This window comes from Carettochelys insculpta, chromosome 3 (genome assembly GCF_033958435.1).
Source record: "Carettochelys insculpta isolate YL-2023 chromosome 3, ASM3395843v1, whole genome shotgun sequence".
Classification (NCBI taxonomy): Eukaryota; Metazoa; Chordata; order Testudines; family Carettochelyidae; genus Carettochelys; species Carettochelys insculpta.
Genome location: NC_134139.1, coordinates 38,448,404 through 38,470,873, shown reverse-complemented (window position 1 = coordinate 38,470,873; position 22,470 = coordinate 38,448,404). Strand labels below are relative to the sequence as shown.

General features: G+C 41.8%; 1 protein-coding gene across 1 annotated transcript in view; it reads right to left on the bottom strand.

Annotated features, from left to right (window-relative positions):
- PRKCE (protein kinase C epsilon) overlaps positions 1 to 22,470 on the bottom strand; it is a 431,830-nt gene that overhangs the window by 291,852 nt on the left and 117,508 nt on the right. Inside the window, exon 2 of the mRNA XM_074989640.1 lies at positions 1,783 to 1,846. Within this exon, the coding sequence (XP_074845741.1) occupies positions 1,783 to 1,846 (64 nt within the window). The remainder of the gene's footprint in view (positions 1 to 1,782; positions 1,847 to 22,470) is intronic.

The window sequence follows — 22,470 nt, the reverse complement described above, 5'->3', positions numbered from 1 at the left end:
AGGTAAATCTGCATCAAAGCACGTGCATAGAATTTGTCCCCCCACAGATTTCTTTGCTTTTCCACAAGGAAACTCTTTGTGATGGGGAAGCAAAAGGAAGCCACAAGAGCAGTTGGGTTCACCTGATTAGCCTGATTGCTAGTATAAGATGTAATTTTAAACCAGTACGATGTAACATGGTATAACTTGCCCCACAGAGAAAACCACAAATTTTCTTTTAATTTCTTGAATAATTTTATAATCTAAGAGAAATGTATATACCTATATCTGTGGTATAGTTTAGAGTTTATATCATTTCACACAAAATAATACTGTGTAGAGTTCTTTTTGCTATACAATTCTATTAGGTTCATCTCTATTAAATTCTTTGCACCTCTCCAAAGGGTTTAAAGAGTCTAATTTTCAAGGAGATCTGCAAGTACCATGATTGGTTGAGGGTGATACTGTTAGAACCTTCCACCTATGAGATCTAAATTAATACAGTAATTAACAAGGAAGAAAAAATACAGGTATTTGTGCTAATAAGAAATTTGTTCCACATATTGCAGACACTGGCTTTGACAGTACACAACAAAGCTGGTTAGCTTACAACCTTTCTAAGAATGACTGAGAATTGCTTAGCAAGCAGGCATTTATTATTAAAGCATCCTGCAAACAGCTGAAACGCAAGAATGAAGGGTGTGGAATATGCTCTGTGCGGCCGAAAGGGTGCAAGATGCAGCAGTGAGCAATAACATTTATTTAAAAAACAGGTCTTTTGTACCGTACGTGCTTTTGCTAGCAATTGCCCATAGCACAGCAATAATTTATTATGAACACCAAAATGACACTGGCAAAATATTCTTCTGCTGATCTCTTAAATTGATCTACACCAAACAAATGTTGGTTACTCCTGTTTCCTACTTTTCTCCTGCCAGAGCCTACATGATCTTGCCTTGAGTAATCTGAACCAGTAGACACCGTTCAGCAGGCTGCATTACATGTCACTATTCAACAGAACAAAGCTTAAAATTGCTCACCAAACTACACCCCATGCCACCAAAAATACTTCAGCAGCTAAAATCTGGAAAAAGACTATGTTTGAGAAGATACACAGAAGAGGGTTGGGATTCTTAATTATGAACTATTGTAAATTAGTTTCATACCATAAATGACCTGCTCCTGCGCAAAGTGCAGATACTGGCAATACCCCTAGCAAAACAACTGCCGAGGAGTACCTTCAATTGCCGTGGAATACCAATCTTCCAGATTTCTATGATTTTCTCCAAGCCAATATGCAAATGGTGTATTACAAAACTAAAACCATTACTCTTCTATTATTAGACAATTTTGCTTATGCACTTTGCTTCGAAAGGGAATAGTTTAGTGGGAAAACAACTAATAATTTAGAATGAGGAAAGACATGACATATATAACATCATTGCTACAAATGTAACAGTTAATGTCAGGTTCATAGAACATTTTTTCCAATACTAGACAAATAACTACTTTGAAGTAAAGTCCAGGTACATTAAACAGCTCTACAATGCCATATCTTGGTTACAATCTCATTTATTTTTATTGTTGTTGGTCTATAATTCCAGGCCTAACGTGGACTGCTATTTCTCAGAGGCACAACAACATATACTTCATTTAGATAACATTTTCTTTCTTATATGAGCTTGTACAGATTAATTAAGCAATACCGCAGCACACTGGTTTTTTCCATTAACATTTGCATGACAGATCTATTTAAAAGCACAATTCATGACAGAAACAAGATAAAACATTGGAAGAGCTTACCTTCACCTGATGATCCAGAAAGATCTATGATGACATATACTCTTCCTTCGGGCTCCAAGTCAATCTGTAATTGAAAAGAGAATGAAAAGATACACTTAGACTGGTGTTTCCTTAATGGGCTATTGCATGCACCATTAACGCAAGTAACAGAGAGGAAGCCGTGCTAGTCTATACACTATCAAAACAAAAAGCAGTCAAGTAGCACTTCAAAGACTAGCGAAATAGTTTATTAGGTGAGCTTTCGTGGGACAGACCCAAAGGGGGTCTGTCCCATGAAAGCTCACCTAACAAACTATTTTGCTAGTCTTTAAAGTGCTACTTGACTGCTTTTTGTTTTCATTAACGCAAGGTTTCTATTGATTCTTTAACCCGATGCCCCAAACTGTGGGGTGCACAACATTCAGGGGGTGTAGTGGACTTTGGCTCCTTGGGAAGCAGGGAGAGAATGCCATCCAGCCCCTCCTTTGCTCCAGCCCCATCCTCAGCAGCAGCCTTGGCTCCTGGCCCCCGCAAGCTGGCTGCACCCAAGTCTCAGACCTGGCTGTAGCTCATACCTGGCCCCAGCCCCAGCCTCTGCCCCTGGCAACTACCCCGTTGCCCTGTTCACATCCCCTTCTTCTTGCATCCCTGGAGCTGTGGTCTTGCTCCCAAACCCAGCTTGGCGGGGAAGGGTGAGGCCATGAAAAGTTTGGCAAGCACTGCACTAAAGCACGTCAGTGTTCACAGAGCAGTATCGCGCTCGCACTAAACCTGACCCTGCCAACCACTAACTACCATTCTGAGGTGCTAAGCCTCCTCCACTCTCACTAAAGTCAAATGGCCCAGAGGGTGTATCCCGGTGTGCTTTACAAATCCAATAAGCTCCCTTAACAATAAGCATCCTCAACTTTCCCCCCCACTCATTTTAACTACTTCTCCCCAGGAGTGAAAAACCATTGTAAAAGGAAGTGGTCTCAAATAACACCTGGCTGTAACTTGCACTAAGGTCAGGTACACAATGAAACAGTATGCTTCTAACCACCTTGGTTCTCAACAGACACAGATGAATTCTGGCTGCAAAATACTGGGAATCAACACACACAACTTCATTACACTTAATATCTGTCTGGAAGTTCATTGTTGCATCAGACTGAAAAGCTCCAATAAATAGGTATTGTATTCCATCAGGGTTGCCTTTATTATATGCCCTGCCTTGCCTTCATTATCATCTGCCTTTACTATACGCAGCAGTAATGCATGGAACCTGCAGGCTTTTACCCAGTCAGACACTGGCTTCAGCTGATTTCATGAGCCTCAACTCTCAGGCTCTTTGGCTATATGATGTAAGAGTCACCCCTGAAATGCAGGGAACTGGAAATAGAGCGTGAGGGGAAATTTAGTCCACAACAATACCAGCCAACCACAGAAACATGGGCTAAGATCGGCAGATCTCTAACTCAAAGAGTGCTGTGGCAATGATCTGATGCATATGACAATAAGTTGAGATTGTTAATATACTAACATATAGAAGGGCTCATGGCTATGCTAAATGTATTAATAAATTATTGTAAATATAGAATATAGAGACTATAGTGTAAGTGTTGCAACTGTGCACATGGGGATTCCCAACCATGCAGTAATTTTAATATTGGATCTTGGGACAAGAACTTATGAACCCTCAAAGTGATAACTGGGAATTCAGAAGTAACCATATAATTAATACATGAAAATCTCTGACACCTTGTAGTCCTGTACTGTGAGATTCTAATTACGCTTTGGTCCTGTGAGGATGGATTTCAATGAAAACCAAGGGTGCTTAAAAAAATACCCAACTGGCTCTAGATATTGGATGGTACAGGTTTGGATAGACACCACAGTGATGAAAGCAGTAAAACTGCCTAGATACTATATGTACATTTCACCATTGGCTCTGAATTTCACTAATTTTGTTTATCTGGCTCTCAGCACATTACTGGACAGCTTTTGTGATTTCCTTCTCTACTCCTGAAACTTTAAAAAAGTTTCAGAAAAAATGTTAAGAGAAGAGAAAAATGTCTTATTTAAGCATATGAACACACAGAACAACTAATGGCTCTTCAACTGAAATCTCAGTGGCATGTAGAAGTGTATTTGGAAGCAATGCATCATGGCTATATTTTTTGCTCTTCCTACATGACTGAGCAAGACCAAACCTATCTGCATGGCCATTTCGGACCTACTGGGATCACAGCTCCTGGTGAATAAGGGAAGGGGTAAAGGAGAGAACCCAGATGCATGCACAGTCTAACTACCCACAAGCAAAGAGAAAGACAATTTGGCTGCGGATAAAGCGGTATGCAGATTTGGTAGGTTCTATAATATTGAAGAGGGTGTCAATGGGAAAGTCACAACAATGGTGAAAACATGACTTTTTCTAAATTTTGCAGGAAAATTTCTCATTCAGACTAAGAAGTGGGATGAATAACAGATAACCTTTTTGTGTAGCATCAGAATCTCTGGCAACACAGGAAAGCAATGACTACATGTAACCCACCGGCTCTAGGGGTGCACGGACGGGCAATGAAGGAATATCAGGGGAAAAGAATGACCCAGAAGAGTAGCTCACTGTGCTCTAATATCCCCAGCCAGAGGACGGTTCCTTTGGGACCACGCCAGACAGCGTACGTTAGAGCAGACTTAACAGGACTGTTTCCAACTTTTTACCTTCATCCTTTAAAAATGGGAATCTTTCACTGTATGTCAGTTCCAGAGTGTTTAAATGCAAGATATTAGGAGATTAGATGCACAGGTGTAAAGACAGGCTCTGCAAGTCTGAACTGATGGTTTCTTTGGAACATAGTATTCCAGAGATGGATGCTTGAAAAAAAAAACAAAACAGCTTTCGATAATGTTTACTTGGGCTTTCAAAAAACCTTTTGAATGTGAAAAAAAAAAATCAATACTCTTCCTGCCCAAACCGCCAACATCACTGTTTCTTCTGAGTAGCTGAAAATATCATCATACATAAATAAATGTTCTATAAAGTGTGTCTCTGTCTCACACTCTCCTCACAATCCCAGAAGCCCAAGGCAGAGTCTTCAGCACTGAACTATTTCTACCACCAAGCAGGCAGCTTCCATCAGCTATTCCAAAATCTTCTCCTCTCTGTTAGGTACTCCAAGAGCATTTATGAAAGTTATTGCCAAACAAAGGAGTTCACCAGTTAAATGGAGCACTCCAGTACTGATGATACAGTCTTACAGGTTTATAAAAACGTGCTTTTCCATTTCATTCAGGACACACACTCATGTCAAATTAGTAACATGTGCTTTTATAACAGGTAAAAACAAGACAGGTCCTGCCCAGATAAACAGGCTCTGCCCTCTCCTAAATTCTTTTGAAGATGTATGGGTCTTCATCTGATGTGTAAAGACCAACAAACTCATGGTGCAAACATGGACCCAGTGAAGTCAATGGGAGTTTTGCCAGTGACTTCAATGGCTCCAGGATTTCACTTTCTGCCTCTCCTGGGGATGAGGGGATGGGAAGGGAGGGAAAATGGGATCTTCCAGAGTTGAGTACTTCCACCAAACACACCTTGCCAGCAGGTCAGTGACATCTTAATCAAATTAATTGGTTCAAATGCTCCAGGGGACATCATGTGCCATGGACCCAAACCTCTCCGGTGACAATGAGGTCTGTACTACCGCTGGGAGATGTGATTCCCAGAGCACACAGGCAACCTTTGCTAGCACACATCGAGCTAGCATGCTCAAAATAGCATTTCAGATACTGCGGCAACAGCTGCAGCTCAAGCTAGTCACCCAAATCCAAACCTGACCAACTCCCTCGGTATGAGTTCAAGCAGCTAGCCTGGGCTGCTGCTAGAGCCCACAGCCTCCACACTGCTATTTTTAGCATGCTAGCTCAAGGAGAACTAGTGCAAATCTCTCTACCCATGCTGAGAATTACCCCTCTCAGCTGCAGCACAGACATACCCTAAGAGTACGGGACTTTGAATCGGGCCCTTCACAGATAATCCAGAAATGGAAGGAGAGCTGTCTATCAGCAAGTCCACTTTATGCCGGCACAAATATTCACACTTCATTGCTTAGCGACTACACACATGAGAGTGTGAAGAACTCAAATAAATTAGACAGAGGTGGTCTCTCAGAGAGCTAGAATCAATGCTATACTGGGCTTTGAACATCAAATTCCACACTTTAAATTGAATCCGGTGGACAATTAGTATAATAAATAAATCAATCAATCAACCAATAAATTTGCATATTTTCACAATACCTAAAAAGCAATGCAAAAACCCACCAAGTGAGACTGAGACACTATGTAAAAGCATGTGCATTGCAATTCTGCAGCGTAGAAACCAGTTACTCGCGTTGTTTTAAAGAAAGTGCAGATATGAAAGCAAATTTTTCAAGGTCACTTGCGGTTCCACATACAGTTGCTGATTGGCCAAATTCAGTTCAGGCATCAGCGAACGTAACTTGAACACAATGGGTGTTGCACCAGCTCATGGCAGGTCTAAGCCTGACTCTTCCATTTGGCTAAAATATGTTTGATCTTTGACTAAGACTTGGACCATTGGTCTACAAAGTTATTTAGGCAAAGAAAAAGTAGGGCTACGAGAGCAAACCAAAGTGTGAGCAGAGCTTGCCGGAGTGCCACAAGAGGAGTCAATCCAAGCTGAATCTTGTTATAACCAAGGACTTAAACTGATGTTGTGTCCTGTGCAGCACAGCCTATGTTTTCAGCAGGTAACAAAAATACACTAGAGAAGAGTTTGTGTACCATCCAACCTCTTTGTCCTCGCTTCCCGCACATGCTAATTTCTTGGCAGCAATTAAAGTGTGCAATTGTAGTAGGTGAAGAGTAAGATGAAACATATGTGTTCTAAACCTGTCCTCTGGATAGCCCCTTAATCCCAATGAGAGAATAAAGTGAAACAATAGTTGCATTAGAGCTTGAAACATTCCAGGCATAAAAAAAACATGACTTGGTCCATTCTGGGAAAATAAATCATCTGTCCACAAAAACAGACCTACTTTCCACACACTCCTGTTGAGACTATGGCCAAATTTCAGCAAACTATTCTACTTCTGTAGTCACTGTACTTTCAGGTGTCTCACAATCATTCATGAACTTTGTCTTCAAACATAACTACATTCTCATTTTACAGATAGGGAACTTGCCCACGGCATTAGTCAGGAACAAAATGCAGGATTTCCGAGGCCTACACTAGTGCCATATACTCTCCAGACCATCCATCCTATGTTTCCTTTAAGCTTCACTTCATTAGAACGTGCACATCCTGTCTTTCTGTAACATTAGCCACTGACAGCTAACCAATGTTTTCACAACTATACTGCCTACCTACTCCAGAGTCACTGTTTCTCTTTCTTGAAGGAGTAATGTAGGAGAATCAAGGATTAACCACACACTTACATATCCACCCACATAACACTTCCAAACCACAGCAGTTTTTAGGCTGCTCTACGTCAATGTAAAGCTGCACCTGAGCACACAGGGATTTGGGCAAGCTTCTATCCCACTAGTTTTGTTTGAGTTTGCATCCTCTGTAGTACAGTAAACCCTCGATATACGCGGCTTCAAGTTGCATGTTACTTGCTTTACCGCGAGTTAAGCACGACTTGATGCTGCTCTGCAAGCCTTTCTCCCTGCCTTGCTGGGGGAAGGCAGGAGGAAGGGTTTTAGCTTGTCTAGCTGCCCGCAAGCTGAAAGCCTTCCCCCTGCCTTCCCCCAGCGGCATGGCTGTCAGGTTGACAGCTGCGCAACTGGGAGAAGGCAGGAAGAAGACACTTTTAGCTTGCCTAGATACCCACAGCTGCGGGCAGCTAAGCAAGCTAAAAGCCGTCCTGCTGCTGCGCAGCTGTCAGCCTGACAGCCACGCCACTGTGGGAAGGTAGGGAGAAGCAGCCAGGAAACTGACAAGCCTTGGTGGGTCGTTCAGCTCCCCTGTTCCCAGTTCACTGGGAGGCCTGGGGTGAGGTAGTGGAAATGCTCAGGACCATTTGCAGGGTCCTCACAGAGCTGCCAGCTAGGGATCTTCCACAAAATCTTCTTTTGAAAGGTTGCTGTAGTGTAGATGCAGCCAGAATGAAGCACGTAGAGCAACTTGTATAGTTCCCATACACAAAAACTCCAGGCATAATCCTCCTAATTGTGGGTTTCTTTAAGAAAGCTTCTGACATCTCCAAGAAAATTGGATAGACACCATGTAATCATTTGGGGTGCTCTGATGCTCATCTAAATATGCGAAAGCTCGTTCTGAAGAAAATCCCTCTTCTGGAAGACCCTCAGTACACATAGTAGTAATCAGGAATGTAATGGGAAGCTGCAGAAGTGCTTTGCAGCCTCTTCTCCAATGTTTATTAAGATTAAAGTAAGTTACCTTGTGTTAGGGAGAGAACATCCCTACATGCAAGGGGAGCTTGAGCCAGTTTTCAGTTTCACTAAGAGATTCTTGTACCATATCCCTATCATTCCTTCCTGGGTGATTGACACTGTGGTTTGGAATATATGGGTCTAATGGAAAATGCTCCACAAAATAACAGTTCGCACAGTCACATTCAAAACTGAACAGTCATAGGACAAACAGCATAAATGTAATATATATATATATGTCATGATTGAAAGAGAATGACAGAAAATGGAAACTTTCATCTGTCCTTGGGCTTAGGTTACTTAACAACAAGATTTTGACAGATTTCATCTTCTGTTTGCTACTTAAAAAGCTGAAAACCAGGTGTTCATAGTTAATACCTGATCTAATAGACAGTATAAGTGAAGAGAAGAGTTCATGAAAAGCATTTATGAGCATGCCTAGTACAAGGCCTCCTGGCTCAGTTAAACAGACTGCTGCTAGTTTCCCTTAAGCTAGTGTACTGAAAAATGCCAATGTTGACGTGTGGCTTGGACGGCAGTTTGGGTTCTCAGACTCACCTGATGACCTGGATCTGAAGCTGATGGTTATCCCAAGAATCCACCACCAGCAACATCACACTGCTATTTTAGCACATTAGCTCAAGCTGAGCTATTGCAAACCTGCCTACCTGAGTGGAGATACTGGCTCCCAGTGGCAGAGTTGACAAACCTTGAGTGACTGGAAAGTACAAATCTCATTCAAAGATGCTTTTGAAAGTGCTACCTTAAATTCTGTCACCGCTACTGTCAAGCAGAACGGAAAATCCCCATCACAAATACTCATAGTAGGAAGATGGTAAGTGTGGTTCCCCCTTTTAACTTTGTAGCAGTGTGACAAACACAGCTGTCACATGGTTGTGATATTTATATTGTCATCATTATACAATTGAAGCTAATGAGATTATCTCTACATGCTACCCAGCAGTAATGTCATCAACACTTCTATAGCATATTTTTATCTTGTAAGTCCTAATAAAGAGCCAGTTAACTAGCCAACAACAACAACAACAGGACCTGACACGATTTCAAAACACATTCAGTTTGAGCCCTTAAAATTGGGCACTGGTGGCTTAAATCGACAGATGTCTGCATCTGGAAAAAGAGTTATAAGAAGAGCAGTAGAAGAAAAGGGAAGTAAAAATAATGGTAGAACCATGTTATAAATAACCAACTCACAAAATCCCCCTCTAGTACAACACACACTCTCCAAGGATTAGAATGTTCCATCTGTGGGTTAAGATGACTTCAGAATCCCTTGAAGGAAGAAGCTTTATGTGGAATTCAAAGGGTGGTACCACAAAGCAGAGGATTTTAATTTTAAAAGAGATCCTGACAAGTAGTTCAGGTTCTAAAACAAATTTCCACCAGAGGTGGGGGGGGGCCACAGGTATTATGACAAAGCATGGATAGCCCAGACAAGGCAAGCTAGGGTTAACCCTACATCATCGGTGACAAAAATCTCATTCCTCAGACTGCACTGCACATGCTCCAATTGCTTCTTCAATATAAAAGGGCAAGGCCCAACTCATTTGATGTTGACTGTTGAGGAGGAAGGACTGCTGGTGGAGGCTCAAGTCCAGGAGCTGCTTCAATCCCTGACTGAAGCAGGAACTAGAGACCTTGCGTTCCAGACAAGAGACCAGTTGCCTATAGTCAGCTGACAGGAGTCAGAGGCCCAACAAGGAATTTCGAGGAGCTTGGGGGCCCTGATGACAAATGGATCCCTTCTTCAGGACTCACAGTAGCAAGTGGACCACGGAGATGGGGTTAGTGCTATTTCCCACCCAAAGGAAAGTCAGTGTGTCATGACAGAATTCTCGGTGACTGAGCAATGACCTCCATCACTGCCAACAGTGGACCCAGAATAAAGGGAAGTTCCAGGTGTTTCTATTCCAGCTGCCTCCTAGCTCTAGGGGACTCTGGCCACTAGGCTACACAGCCTGTATCCCATTGGCAACTGTACTGACTCCGACTTCTAGACCACACAGCCCCAAATCCAAGGACAGCCATTTAAAATTTTAATGTCCCATCATTCAAGTGTTAGGATGACTGTGTTTATAGCTACTCCATATGCGAGACCTGCTTCTGTGTGCTCATTAAAACACAAACATTAAAAACGTCTCAGGAGCAAAATCACATTTTACTTTGGGTTTTAATTTTAGTTTCAATGTGTAAAACAGGCTCTAGGCATTGCTAATAAATAAATTAAAATCTGCAGTCCAATAAAAACATAGCCCAGAAACAAACAAAACAAACTTTTCTTTGCACTGAAGTAGCCAGACTAAAGTTAAGTCTCTCCATCTCAATTCCCACAAGCTTTCCACACAGTCCTGAATCCCACCAAACCTCCCTCACTAGATGGGCTTTGCATTGAGTCCTTTGGACATCAAATATGAAAACTGAGGTGGTGTGGGGGAGAATCTGGCTGCTAAATTACATTATCTGCGGAAGAACTGAACTCACAAGCCACCTACTTAGTTATGAAATGGACATATTTGGCCTTTTAAGAAAAGCTACTGAACACGATCGTGCATAATATTTTGAGGACATGCCTCTAGAAGCTCTGCTATTTGTCGTCTATTCTCACCCTATAGCTCAGAGTCCTTCCATCTGTTCAGGACAGAGTTCTTCTTAAGCCAGTCAATGAATCTCCTTACACAGGCAAGACGCAGGGGAGTCACCCTCCCACGGAAACTACATATACATCTTCCACAGTGCTGACAGCTCTTTGTAGTCCTGGGAAATATTGACATGGAGTCAGACCTCCCATTTAGCCGTGACTTCCCCACAAATCATAGAGCTTCCTGTCATTGTAAATGCTAGTTTTGAAATTGATCCTCATAATTATGAAGACATTTCACAGTTTGTTTCCAGGTAACTGATCACACTAATGTGAAGGAGATGAGGAATTTTAGCCATGGTAAGCACTATAATTTATTTGCTCAAACTCAAGAATATAGGAGACATCAGAGATCACACAGAAATTCAAACCCAACCTAGAGAAGAGATTAAACATTTCTCAGTACCACCAAAAGCAAGACCCAGAATAATCACAGCATTTGAGAAATCAGTTTTTAAAAAAATCCCAACGACACCCACCCTATTTATAACGCATATAGTGACATCCAGCTATAATGTACTAATATCAGATACCATGTGTCTTCATTACAGCTGTACCCTACCATGACTTATTGTGGCAAGAGTCCACTTGCTATGGAAGATCTTTTGTGAGCTCACTACTGGATACAACAAATAAATAAAATAAAAAAGAATTTCTCCAGCTATAGTGAGACAACTGGTCTTGTGCACCACTGGACTGGGACTCAGGACTCAGTAGATCAGGTTGTAATTTCCAGTTCTGCCACGGACTTCCAGTGTGACCTAGAACAAGACACCAAGTTCCTCATCATTTAGCTCTTTATCTGTAAAATGGAGACAACAGTCTTCCTTTGGTGGCCTTGTCTATTTCGATTAGAGGATCTCTGGGGTAGGGATTGTCTTTTATTATGTGATTTTACAGCATCTAGCACAATGGGTGAAACAATACCTAGTAAATACACTTCTACTAGAAGAAGACTGTGATCTTTTACAGTACAACTGAAGCAAGAGCTGAACATGGGAGCAAACTCTCTGTGGATATCGAAGGGACAAAAAGTTTTTGGGGTGAGGCAGGATGGTGTTAGTGTCATGAGTCATTTTAACTAAGAACTACTGCCAAACCTTTATGGTAGTCTCACACATCATCTCACCAGGGCTATGGTTATGATGCCAGAAAAGCTATTTTAATTGTAGAGTCTTTCTACCTTTATATTCAGGCTTTTGCGCCCTTACTTCACCACCACCAACACAAAACATTCCTAATGAGTGTTAGTAACCTCTAAAATAATATATTTGGAGAGGGGGATAAGTTTGCTTACTGCCTAGTAGAAGCAAATTAGATGGAAGTTCAAGCTGATGGAGGAGAGCAATCAGAGTGGTAGGAGATAATGACTGGCTAGGAAAAGGGAAAGCCACAGTGGGCAGTCAGGTGAGGTTGTTGGATAGTTAGTGGGAGGAAGTAAACTGTGAACAGGAAATGAGGCACTCAGTCAGCCAGGAAGTGGTCTCAATGGATCACAGCAGTGGTCCATGATCTCCAGTATCTTGCTTTCTGGCAGTTGCCAGTGCCAGCAGATTCAGAAGAAAACTTCACAGTGGCAGTTACTGGGTAAGTTTCCCCACAAAAAAAGATTCCTCATAACGCAGCCCTCCATAGTTTATGTCCCCAGACCTTGTGGATTTTTAGCCTTCCCCCTTCGCTTTTTTATTTAAACAAGTGACTGTTATCCATAATAAATTTTAGTATGTTTTGGACCTCTAGGCCCAGACATACAAAGGTGTTGCTGTGTTCAGCAGGGCAATACCTAACTGAATTAAGAGCCTAAAATCTCATTGTCAGAAGGGTTTTAGGCATTTAGGAGCAAACATTGTCATGACAGTCTTGTGGAAAATGTCTGCCCTTTTTTCAGTCTTTGGATGTGGTCCTATACATTTTAATATACACATAAACTCAGAGAGATGGATCCAGAAAAATCAGCTGAGAGCACTTTTAAGAAATCCACAACCATTATTAGAACACTCAGCAGAAAACCTCCCAATATTTCATGAGAACAAAACAAGTAATTTAGAAAAGTCAACAGAAACTTAGACTACCAGTTCAGGAAACTTTGCTAAAACCTAATGTGCACAGCATTTGCACTACTATTTCATTTAGAGGGATTTTTTTTAAACTGACAGTTATACCACTGGAAAGATGATCTCTACTGGTACAAGCATCTTTTTCTTCCCTTATGGCAATAAACCATACCAGTATAAGCACATTTATACTGGCTGAACTATGTCCCTACTATAGTGGTATATTAAAGTTACATAAAAAACCTGTGTATGCATGCACAGAGGTCCCTTGGGGGAGAAACAGGCAAAACCACATGCAAGACAGAAGCCACTCATTTGAAACACATCTGTTTAATATATTTAGAGAAGGAAAAGAAAATCTTCAAGGTGCAATCAGTTTCCCAAGCAGATGGTTATAATGATTTCAGAATAAGGAGTTTACATCATGTAGTAAAAACTGACCTGCAATTTCATCACAAAACTTTTCAAAATTGTTCTTTGCTACACTGACATTAGTGCAGTGTTATTTCTGACACTGGAAGGAAATAAACATTTCTTTTCTAGGCTTATGAATGTTTTCAAAAAGTACGTACTTCTAAGTTGACAGCCAGGCTGGGTCTGTAATGCCTAGTGAACTGACGATAAAATACTGATACTCCAAAATACAGACTCTGGTTTGGACTTTGCTGGGATTAAAATACTACCGAAAGTCACCATCTGATGGTAACAATGAAATGATCTGATGGTTTCAATCCAGTTTTGCGGCCCCTTGTTCACGTCTCATAAATAAAAGTCACAACGGGGACATTGTTTGCAGTCTCAGCAGGGAGGCCAGGAACTAGTTGGACTAGGGAGACTTAACTACCCCAGTTCAGAGGAGTTGTTTCCTTTGACTAGAGACAGCTGAAATACATTATCAGGGCAACATGGGCAGTTACCAACACTGTACTAGCTCTAGGGATCCAGCTGACTGGGACCTTTCACAAGCTCCTTTGTCCACATCATATCAGTGTCTATGAACAATCATTTAAATTCTTCATATCCCTCCTCCCCCATTACTCCCCACTATATCTGTTGTGGATATAATACAAAGGTTTAATACCGAATTGATGGCCAAAAAAAAAATCCTGTTTAATGTAAAGCACATTTTTTCCTTCTGTGGTAAAATATTATTTTCGTAGAATCACAGGGCTAGAAGGGACCTCATGAGGTCATCTAGTCCAGCCCCCTGCTTCAAGCAGGATCAACCCCACTAAGTCATCCCAGCCAGGACCTTGTCAAGCCAGGACTTAAAAACCTCAAGGGATGGAGAAGCCACCACTTCTCTAGGCAATGCATTCCAGTGCTTCACCACCCTCCTGGTGAAGTAGTTTTTCCTAATCTCGAACCGCCTCCTCTCCTTCTGAAATTTCAGACCGTTACTCCTTGTTCTGCTGACACCACTTTTCCCCTTAGCATGCAATATCTTCCCTGCCAACTGTACTTTACAAAAGTTAAATAGTGTGCGCAAAAGAGAAAATACACAACATTACTGTAGCAAGCATAAGGGAAACCAGAAAACATACTGGGTTGTTGGGTTCGGGTTTGTCTGTGGGTTTTTTTTTGTTTTGTTAGGTTTCTAATTCGGATGATTAACATCAGGGAGCTCTATGGCCAATACAGCATAAATTCAATCGGTCCTAAATGAGGCAAAATAATCTTTAAAGGCAGTGTACAAATAATTGATAGGAAACCATACAGCTGAGATGATGTGAAGCTGATACTCAAATTTTCAGAGAAAAGTGTACGTCATATGTATCAATCCTTCCCTACGACATAAGAGATATCCCTTTTGGTTGCAGGCTGGAAGACATGAGAGGACGCTTTGGTATATAAAAGAGATTGATTCCAAAATCTGTTTATTAACTTAACTGCATGTATTTTAAAAGGGATTTCTTTTTCATAGAAATGTTGGCTTGGCCAGACTAGGCTGGGCAGGAAGTCAGATTGCCATCAGGAGTGAGCCAACTACACTAATTCCCTGTATCTAGGAGAGAGAACTATTGTCTCTTCCACTTTGAGAAAAGTTAAACTTTTGGTATTTACCTCTCCTGCAATGAAACCGAAGTACAGGCTGGGCTGGCACCAAAGCATTCAGGATGTTAACTGCTAACTGGCAGGTCTCATGAGAGGTCACTCTACAGGCTTTTAGACATGACTCTATAAAACTTGTAGGTAATTTACAACAGAGGTCCTAATTTGCTTGCAGCCAACCTGGAGAAACAAGGAACACAGACTGAGATCCTCAGTTGAAGAGGCAATATTTAGAATGTGTCCGCCATTTCTCATCACTGTAACTACGGCTTGGCACATGAGAAGAAGGGAATGCAGTACTACAGATGGGTGCTCCTGCAAAAAAAAAAAAAACCCCAGAACTAATGCGCAGCAATAAAACCAAGAACAAAACTGAAGCCTGAGTATCAGCCATAAACTCAAGTATCTTGTTTTGATCCAGGGAAAAGACTGAAAGATCCTTGGGAAAGGGAGAATCACAGTTATATACAAAGTACAGATTTGTATAATATCACAACCGTTGCTTTTATTGTGTCAGTACTGAGTACTGACACCTCCGCAGCCTCAGCCAAGGGATTAGCTGGAGGGTGGGAGCCAACTGAGTACCAGCTCCTCTTTTTCTTTTTTCCAAAAAAGGCACTGATTACAACATACAAGGGAGAGATAAAACCCATTTGCACAGTGGTGGCAAGCAAAGCCACAGGAAATCAATTTATGTTTCAAAAACAAAGCTAAGCTAAAAGTACTGGAAGTATGCAAATTTCAAGTTCAGAAATAAGCCACTCTCTCTCATTTGGTCCAGTTTGAGCTACTGCTTTCCAGTCACAGTACTTTATGTTTGAATCAAACTTTTCAGAAGTGACTATGAATTTGGGTGCCTTTGTTTCTGGATGCCCATTCTCTAACAACTTACTGGGGTCTATGCATGAGGGTACTCAGCAGTTTTAATACAATGTTGTCTCGAGTTGTGCATCCAAAAATCACTAATTATTTTTGAAAACCTTGACCCGCACCCACAAATTGTTTCCCTATTCATCCCATCAAATTCATCAGAAATGAATTTACCCATTATATCTAGACCCTACAGTTCACGACAAATAAGTGAGATCACACTAGGGCTACGTCTACACGTGCCCCAAACTTCGAAATGGCCATGCAAATGGCCATTTCGAAGTTTACTAATGAAGCGCTGAAATGCATATTCAGCGCTTCATTAGCATGCGGGCGGCAGCGGCGCTTCGAAATTGACGAGCCTTGCCGCCGTGCGGCGCATCCAGACGGGGCTCCTTTTCGAAAGGACGCCACCTTCTTCGAAGTCCCTTTATTCCCATGAGCTCACGGGAATAAGGGGACTTCGAAGTAGGTGGCGTGCTTTCGAAAAGGAGCCCCGTCTGGACGCGCCGCGCGGCGGCAAGGCTCGTCAATTTTGAAGCGCTGCTGCCGCCCGCATGCTGATGAAGCGCTGAATATGCATTTCAGCGCTTCATTAGTAAACTTCGAAATGGCCATTTGCATGGCCATTTCGAAGTTTGGGGCACGTGTAGACACAGCCTAGAGGTGGTAAAAAAATAAAAAGGGACAGGTGGTTTCAAAGGTTTTGCCCAAAGAGTGTCCCTTTTCTGTTCAAAAGTATCAGAATGAGAAATCTTCCAACAAGCTCTAGTTAACATGCAAGCAGGAATGAGCGACCTCTGAATGTTATATATCTCCTCTGTCACATTGTTATAACGTTAAAACCAAAAAACCAGGAATCACTGGTTTCACACAAGTATCCCACTATACACTTACATACAGAACAATGGCTTAAAGAGTTTCACAACACCTTTTAAGTTGCCTTACAACAAACATTACTATTCAAATAAATATCTAACTATATACAAACCAGAAGAGTAAAAACAACAGGACGAACACCAAATATTTAAACAACATGCCTCTCCTAGGAAACAGTTTTGCTTCGGACAGCTTGTCAAGCATTCCTCTTATTTAGGTGCTCTGAAACTGTTACAGTTTACTGCAAATGTTGAAGATTTAAACAAAGTAGAAACTGAAGTATAGCTGACTTGCAAATGTAGCTTTCTTTTTATATTTCTTCAGTCAGGAACGCCAAGCCCAGATGCAACCTCAGGTAGTATATTGCACACAGTGCTGAATACAATATTTTTGAGAAATCAGGAATGGTGTGGCTGTGGGTAAACTTCCTGTGCACATCAGTTTTTTCAGGATGGACAAAAATTGATTTTTAAAAAAAATTAAACATTGGAAATTTTAAAGTAATCCATAAAATACTAAAATTTCTCAATTTAAAATAAGAGTTACAATTAAATCTCATCATAAACACGCTATACATACACTTACAGTCTCATAAAAATGAATTAATGGCTCTGCTCTGTCCAGCCTAACCACTAATTTTTGCTTCTGGGCTTTCAATGTCTGTTCCTCAGCAGGCTAAAAAGAACCACATGCAAAGAAAGACACAGGCTGGATAGAACTCTTCTTGTTCTGTGCTTGTGCGGTGGCAGTCCTGGGCCAAGCATGGCAGAGGAGTTAATTAAGACATTGTCTCAAGACAGAGAGAAAGACAATATATAGGTCAGAGGTAGCATGAAAAGGAACAGGGGAGTGGACTGGAAAGAAAAAGTGAAGACATATTTAGCACACACAGAGCTTTCTATATTTCCACAAACTTTTGCCACAGAAAAGTCATTTTGGCTTCTTGGAATAAGAGAGACACTGCCTGGGAATATTCTGAAGAAACTGATTCCTTGGGTAAAGAAGGAAAACATGTCAAGTGTAACTAATGCAAGAAGATGATGCAGGGTCTAGATGCACAAATGAAACATTATAGGGAAAACTGCTCATTGGGAGAAAATGATGTGGATGAAGATGTGGATATGGCTGAGTGGATCAACTGGTTAGTAACTGAAAGAATTCACTCTGCAATGCGTCGTTCTTCAAGATTCTCCCTGTGCCTTTTAGTATATGTGTGATTTGACAAATAAAGTCTCAAGCTGTTTGCTGTGTTGGGTGTCACTTAAAAAAAATGGAGTTATTTTAGCTAATCCTTATGGATTGTTTAATTAGTTACCGTGGTTTAGAATCTATCACCCAAGTATACAGTACAGAAAACGGCAGTAAGAGTAGTCTAAAGTTGTCAGTGGCCACTGAGTGTCATTTTCTTCTATATAATGCAGTAAAAGCTGTGTTATCCGGAACTCAGATAACTGGCACATTCTATTAATCAGCACTTGTGGCAGCTGCCGTGGGACAGCTCCCCAGCCTGGGCCAGCTACTGCGGGACAGCTCTTCCCCTGGGTTTAGCAGCAGTGGGGTAGCCCCCCGGGCCCCAGTCCTTGACAGCAGAGTCCCCCTTACCCTCCAAGGTCAGCCAGCTGGGGCCAGAGATGCTCTATCTGTTCCTTATTCTACGTCAGCATAAACTCAGCTTTCCAAGGGAACACCAAGGACAGAAGTGCCAGTGCATTCAATAGGCATAAATAAGGTGCACTCTAAGCACAGTCAGCCTTATCTTTTTGGTAACTTGACCTAAATCAATGATTTTTTTCATTTATTTATTTTTGTGTGTGTGACTTAAATCATGCAGGTAACATTCTGCAATCTCGTTTTGGTACACACTTTTTTAATGTTTGTTACTATGATGAGCTGTTTGTTAATCATTTCATTACTTTTCTCATACAACTTTTGTCTTGCTCAAGATGCTCTTTCTTGCTCTGATTATTCTAGCAGATTAGGAAGAGATTACTGAAGCCAATTCTTGTAACAAAACAGCTTTTCTGTTGAAGACTACAAGTTATCAGTGATTCACTTGGGCTTCCTCTGCAGTGTTAGCCATAACAAATTCAGGGTAGCTCTGACAGTCCTCTGATGTCAACCACGAAGTGACTCCTGCATTCAGTTAGAAAAGGATCCATTGTAGTACATGCTACCTGCTGCATTTAGGACCAGAATGGCAAACAGACAGACACAAGCTAGTGCAAAACAAACAGCTGGACACATGCTATCAAGCAACTAGTACTACCTGAAGCAGAGCTAAATCAGCGGATAATTGTCTCATGATGAGTGCAGTTACCACAGAGGAGGACAAACACCAACATTTCATTTCATATTGCCATTTCCTGTTGCTGTCACCCACAAGGATGGACTCTGGAGGGCAGCCCTTAAGCCTGAACTGGCAGAACGAGAGTAGAGAAATAAATACTCTTTAACACAATAACAACTGGTGTGTTGGCGAGTTCTCCTGTCACATTTCTGTGTAGGTTTCATCTTATCTCCCTTTGTCATAGGCTGTCTTAGGGCTGATATAAATTGTGGTTTGAGTTGCTGACGGAATAACTTCCCCACCCGAGGCTGAATTACAGTGAGAATTTCAGCTCTCGTGCCATTTCAATCCCACAAATGGCTTCACAGATCAGAAAAACAGTGAAAATAAAATACTAAGGAGCTTGGATTTAAGTGCAACCTCATCTTCCAAAATCTTACTGAGAAGAGTAGAGCACGTGAGGTCAACTGGAATACATATAACTAAGTGACTGCTTGCATGAATAGGTTTTTCCCAGGATTAGGCTCCTTAAATTCTAACCTTGTTGATCCCAGTGCTGCCCATTAAGTCCAAGGTAGTTCTGCGCTGGCTTCAGTGCAGTCAGGCCTCTTTTTCCTCACAATTGTCTCTTCAGACCCCAATACCTTTTTTTGTAATTATTGTGACACCTTATAAATGTAACCCCCTCCCCCATAGATGCAATGTGCAGCAATACCAGTAAATCCACTAGCCTCAGAATTCAGACATGGACAGGAAATAGAAAACCACCTTAGGTAGTAATCAAGGGACACACCATGCAAACAAGTGCCCCATACCAGGACCCATCTGGCATAACTGAGCTGAACTTCTGCTGCACAACATGCAGATGGCTATGTAATGTAAAAGGTGTTTACTAAAATCAGACTACAGTTACCAACAGATGCTGTGTTATAATCCCTGCTTCGTTTCAGCTTGCAATATTCCATTTATTGGAGTGCTTCAAATGGGTCACATTTTATAGAGGTGCTTGTGTGTGTGACCCTCTTAAGGTGTGGGATTTCAGCTTGGTTTGGCTGTTTACCAGAAGCTTGCTAACCCTTGCTCTAATTCCTTAGGCTGAGCTCATAAGACTTCCAGCCCATTCTTGGAAGACTTCCAGTACCTCCTGGTTTCAGTCAGCCCGGAAACCTGGGAAGCATCTAACCTTGCCAGTAGTGCAGTGATTCGGTTGTTCCTCTTTCAGTGCAGGTTGAAACAGGAAGCACAGACATATGTGTAGGTTGGACCTTTCTCTGATAGATTAAAAAGAGACTTTTAAAATCTCCTATTTCCCCTCTGTCCCCCAGCAAATTCTCAGCCTGTACTGGAAGGGCAGAGTCTGTACATTTCATGTATGTGAGCTGCTTGGGTAAGCAGAAAAAATTGTATAAGATGTAAGTCTCATGAAAAATCCTTTTTCTAAAGTCGTATGAAAAGGGGCCGCTCTTCTTCAGAAATATCTCCTTGGGTTTAGGAGGCAGGCTGCTTCCTCCTGTTTATGTCTTTCCACTTCCAGGTGGCTTACAGACAGTAAATATAAAAGCCCTCTCCACTAGGCACGCTACGGAAAACTCAGTTGCATAGTAATACCTTATAAACACCTACTAAGGGCCACCTCAGGGTCCCACTCCAGCCAATGTCACAGCTGACTGAAATTAAAGGGAGCTACAGCTCTAAATGTGCCAAGATCTACTTAGAAAGGTGAGCTGGAAGGGCAAAGATATATTTCAAGAGAGACATTCTATAATTAAATGGCAAGAGTAGTCCACAGGCTCTTTCCAGAGACATAACAATGAACACTTTACACCACTGACATCATCACGAAGACTGAACTGAAAAAATTTAACTAGCATGTTGGGGCAGGGGGTGTTCCCCCTTTTAAAAAGTGGTTTTCTGGATTGCAGTAAAGATTAAAATGATTCACTCACAAGTGTGACCTTGCTAGCTGTCAGGGAAAGCCCCTTTAATAAAGCTCCCTGGGGAGTCCTATAGCTCTCCCTGATGTCTGTGTAATATGGCAGAGTGAGCGCTTTGGAGCGTTTCCATTTCTGGCTCCCTGACCTTATCCAGCATGCTGGTTGTGGCTCAGTCAGATATGCTGTATTCTAACCTTTCCCATGAGTCTACAGAGTTTCTCTTTTGGGTCATCTCAGATTTCATTCTCTGCAAAACCAGCTACGTTTAAAAAGTCTTCCTCTGATTTTAAACTGCAAAATTATTTCTTTTCAGTCATCCAAGAAAGAAGCCCCCTACAAAAAATTAAAACATTCTACAATATATATATGCTAATCAGTCACGAAATAACAATACAAAGAGCATCGGAATCTATATAACTAGAACACAAGTGTATAAATATCGATGTTCTCTTGAGCTATTGTGTTGGCTCACAGACAGGGATGGATGTAAGAATTTCTGGCTGACTTGTCCATTGCTCTTAAAAATTTGTTCCAAAAGTGCTATTTTGCATCTTTGGAATTGCATTAGTTTGCACTTACATTACTATTTTTTTCTGGATACCATAAGAACTTGTAAAAAAGGATGAATACACTCCGAGCTGACAGAAATTTTAAGGCTTCTGCATGTCGATCAGTCCTTGAAACAGAATCTGAAAGTCATAGGCCAATCTTGGCAATTTTTTTCAGAGCAGAGTGTTTTCTATCATACTGCAGTGGAGGTAAAAGCAAGAAGCCCAAACACCCTGATCTAAGGTACCAATCCTGCAACCATGTATATCACTTTACTATGTGGAACTACGGCAATAAAGTTAGCAGTGTTAAATATTTTCAGGATCAAGGCCTAAGATCAGGGCCATCCCCAGAGGGGCGGGGGCCTAAAACAAACCATCTTGTGTTTCTACTCTGCCAGGGAATGCTCCCATCTGGCTCTGCCCAGGACTTTTTCCTACTCCGCCCCCTCCTCCCAGAAACTTCCTGCCCCATTCCTCCTCTTCCCTGCCTCTTCCTACCAGGCCCCGCCTCTTCCTGCACAGTTCCATCCTCTCCTCCCTGCCACCTCTTGATACCATAAAACAGCTGATCCACCAGAGGTAGGTACTGCAAGGGGAACCACTGACCCACAGGACCTGCTGGCAGGCAGGAGGCGTTGGGGGAGAAAGAGAGATGTTGATAGAGGGCTGCCTTTTAGGTGCTGAGCATTCAACATTATTTTCCCTGGGTGCTCTAGCTCTGGAGCATCCCTGGAGTCAGCACCTGTGGCTGCCACTGCTGGAGACTGAGCCTGAGCCCTGTGTGACACATGCACACTGAAGCATGGGACCCCTTCAAGTGCAAGGCCCGGAGCAGTGGCCCCAGTTCAGATGTCCCTTTGATATGGCTTGGCCCTTCACTCACTAAACTGTGGACCAAAATGCTGACCTGTAGAAATTACCTTTCCTTTATGAGCTTGGAATACAATTCTACAATTTGCTTGTATGATTTCGTTTTCTAGTGTTCAGTTCTTCATGTGATTAAGATATTCAAAACATACAA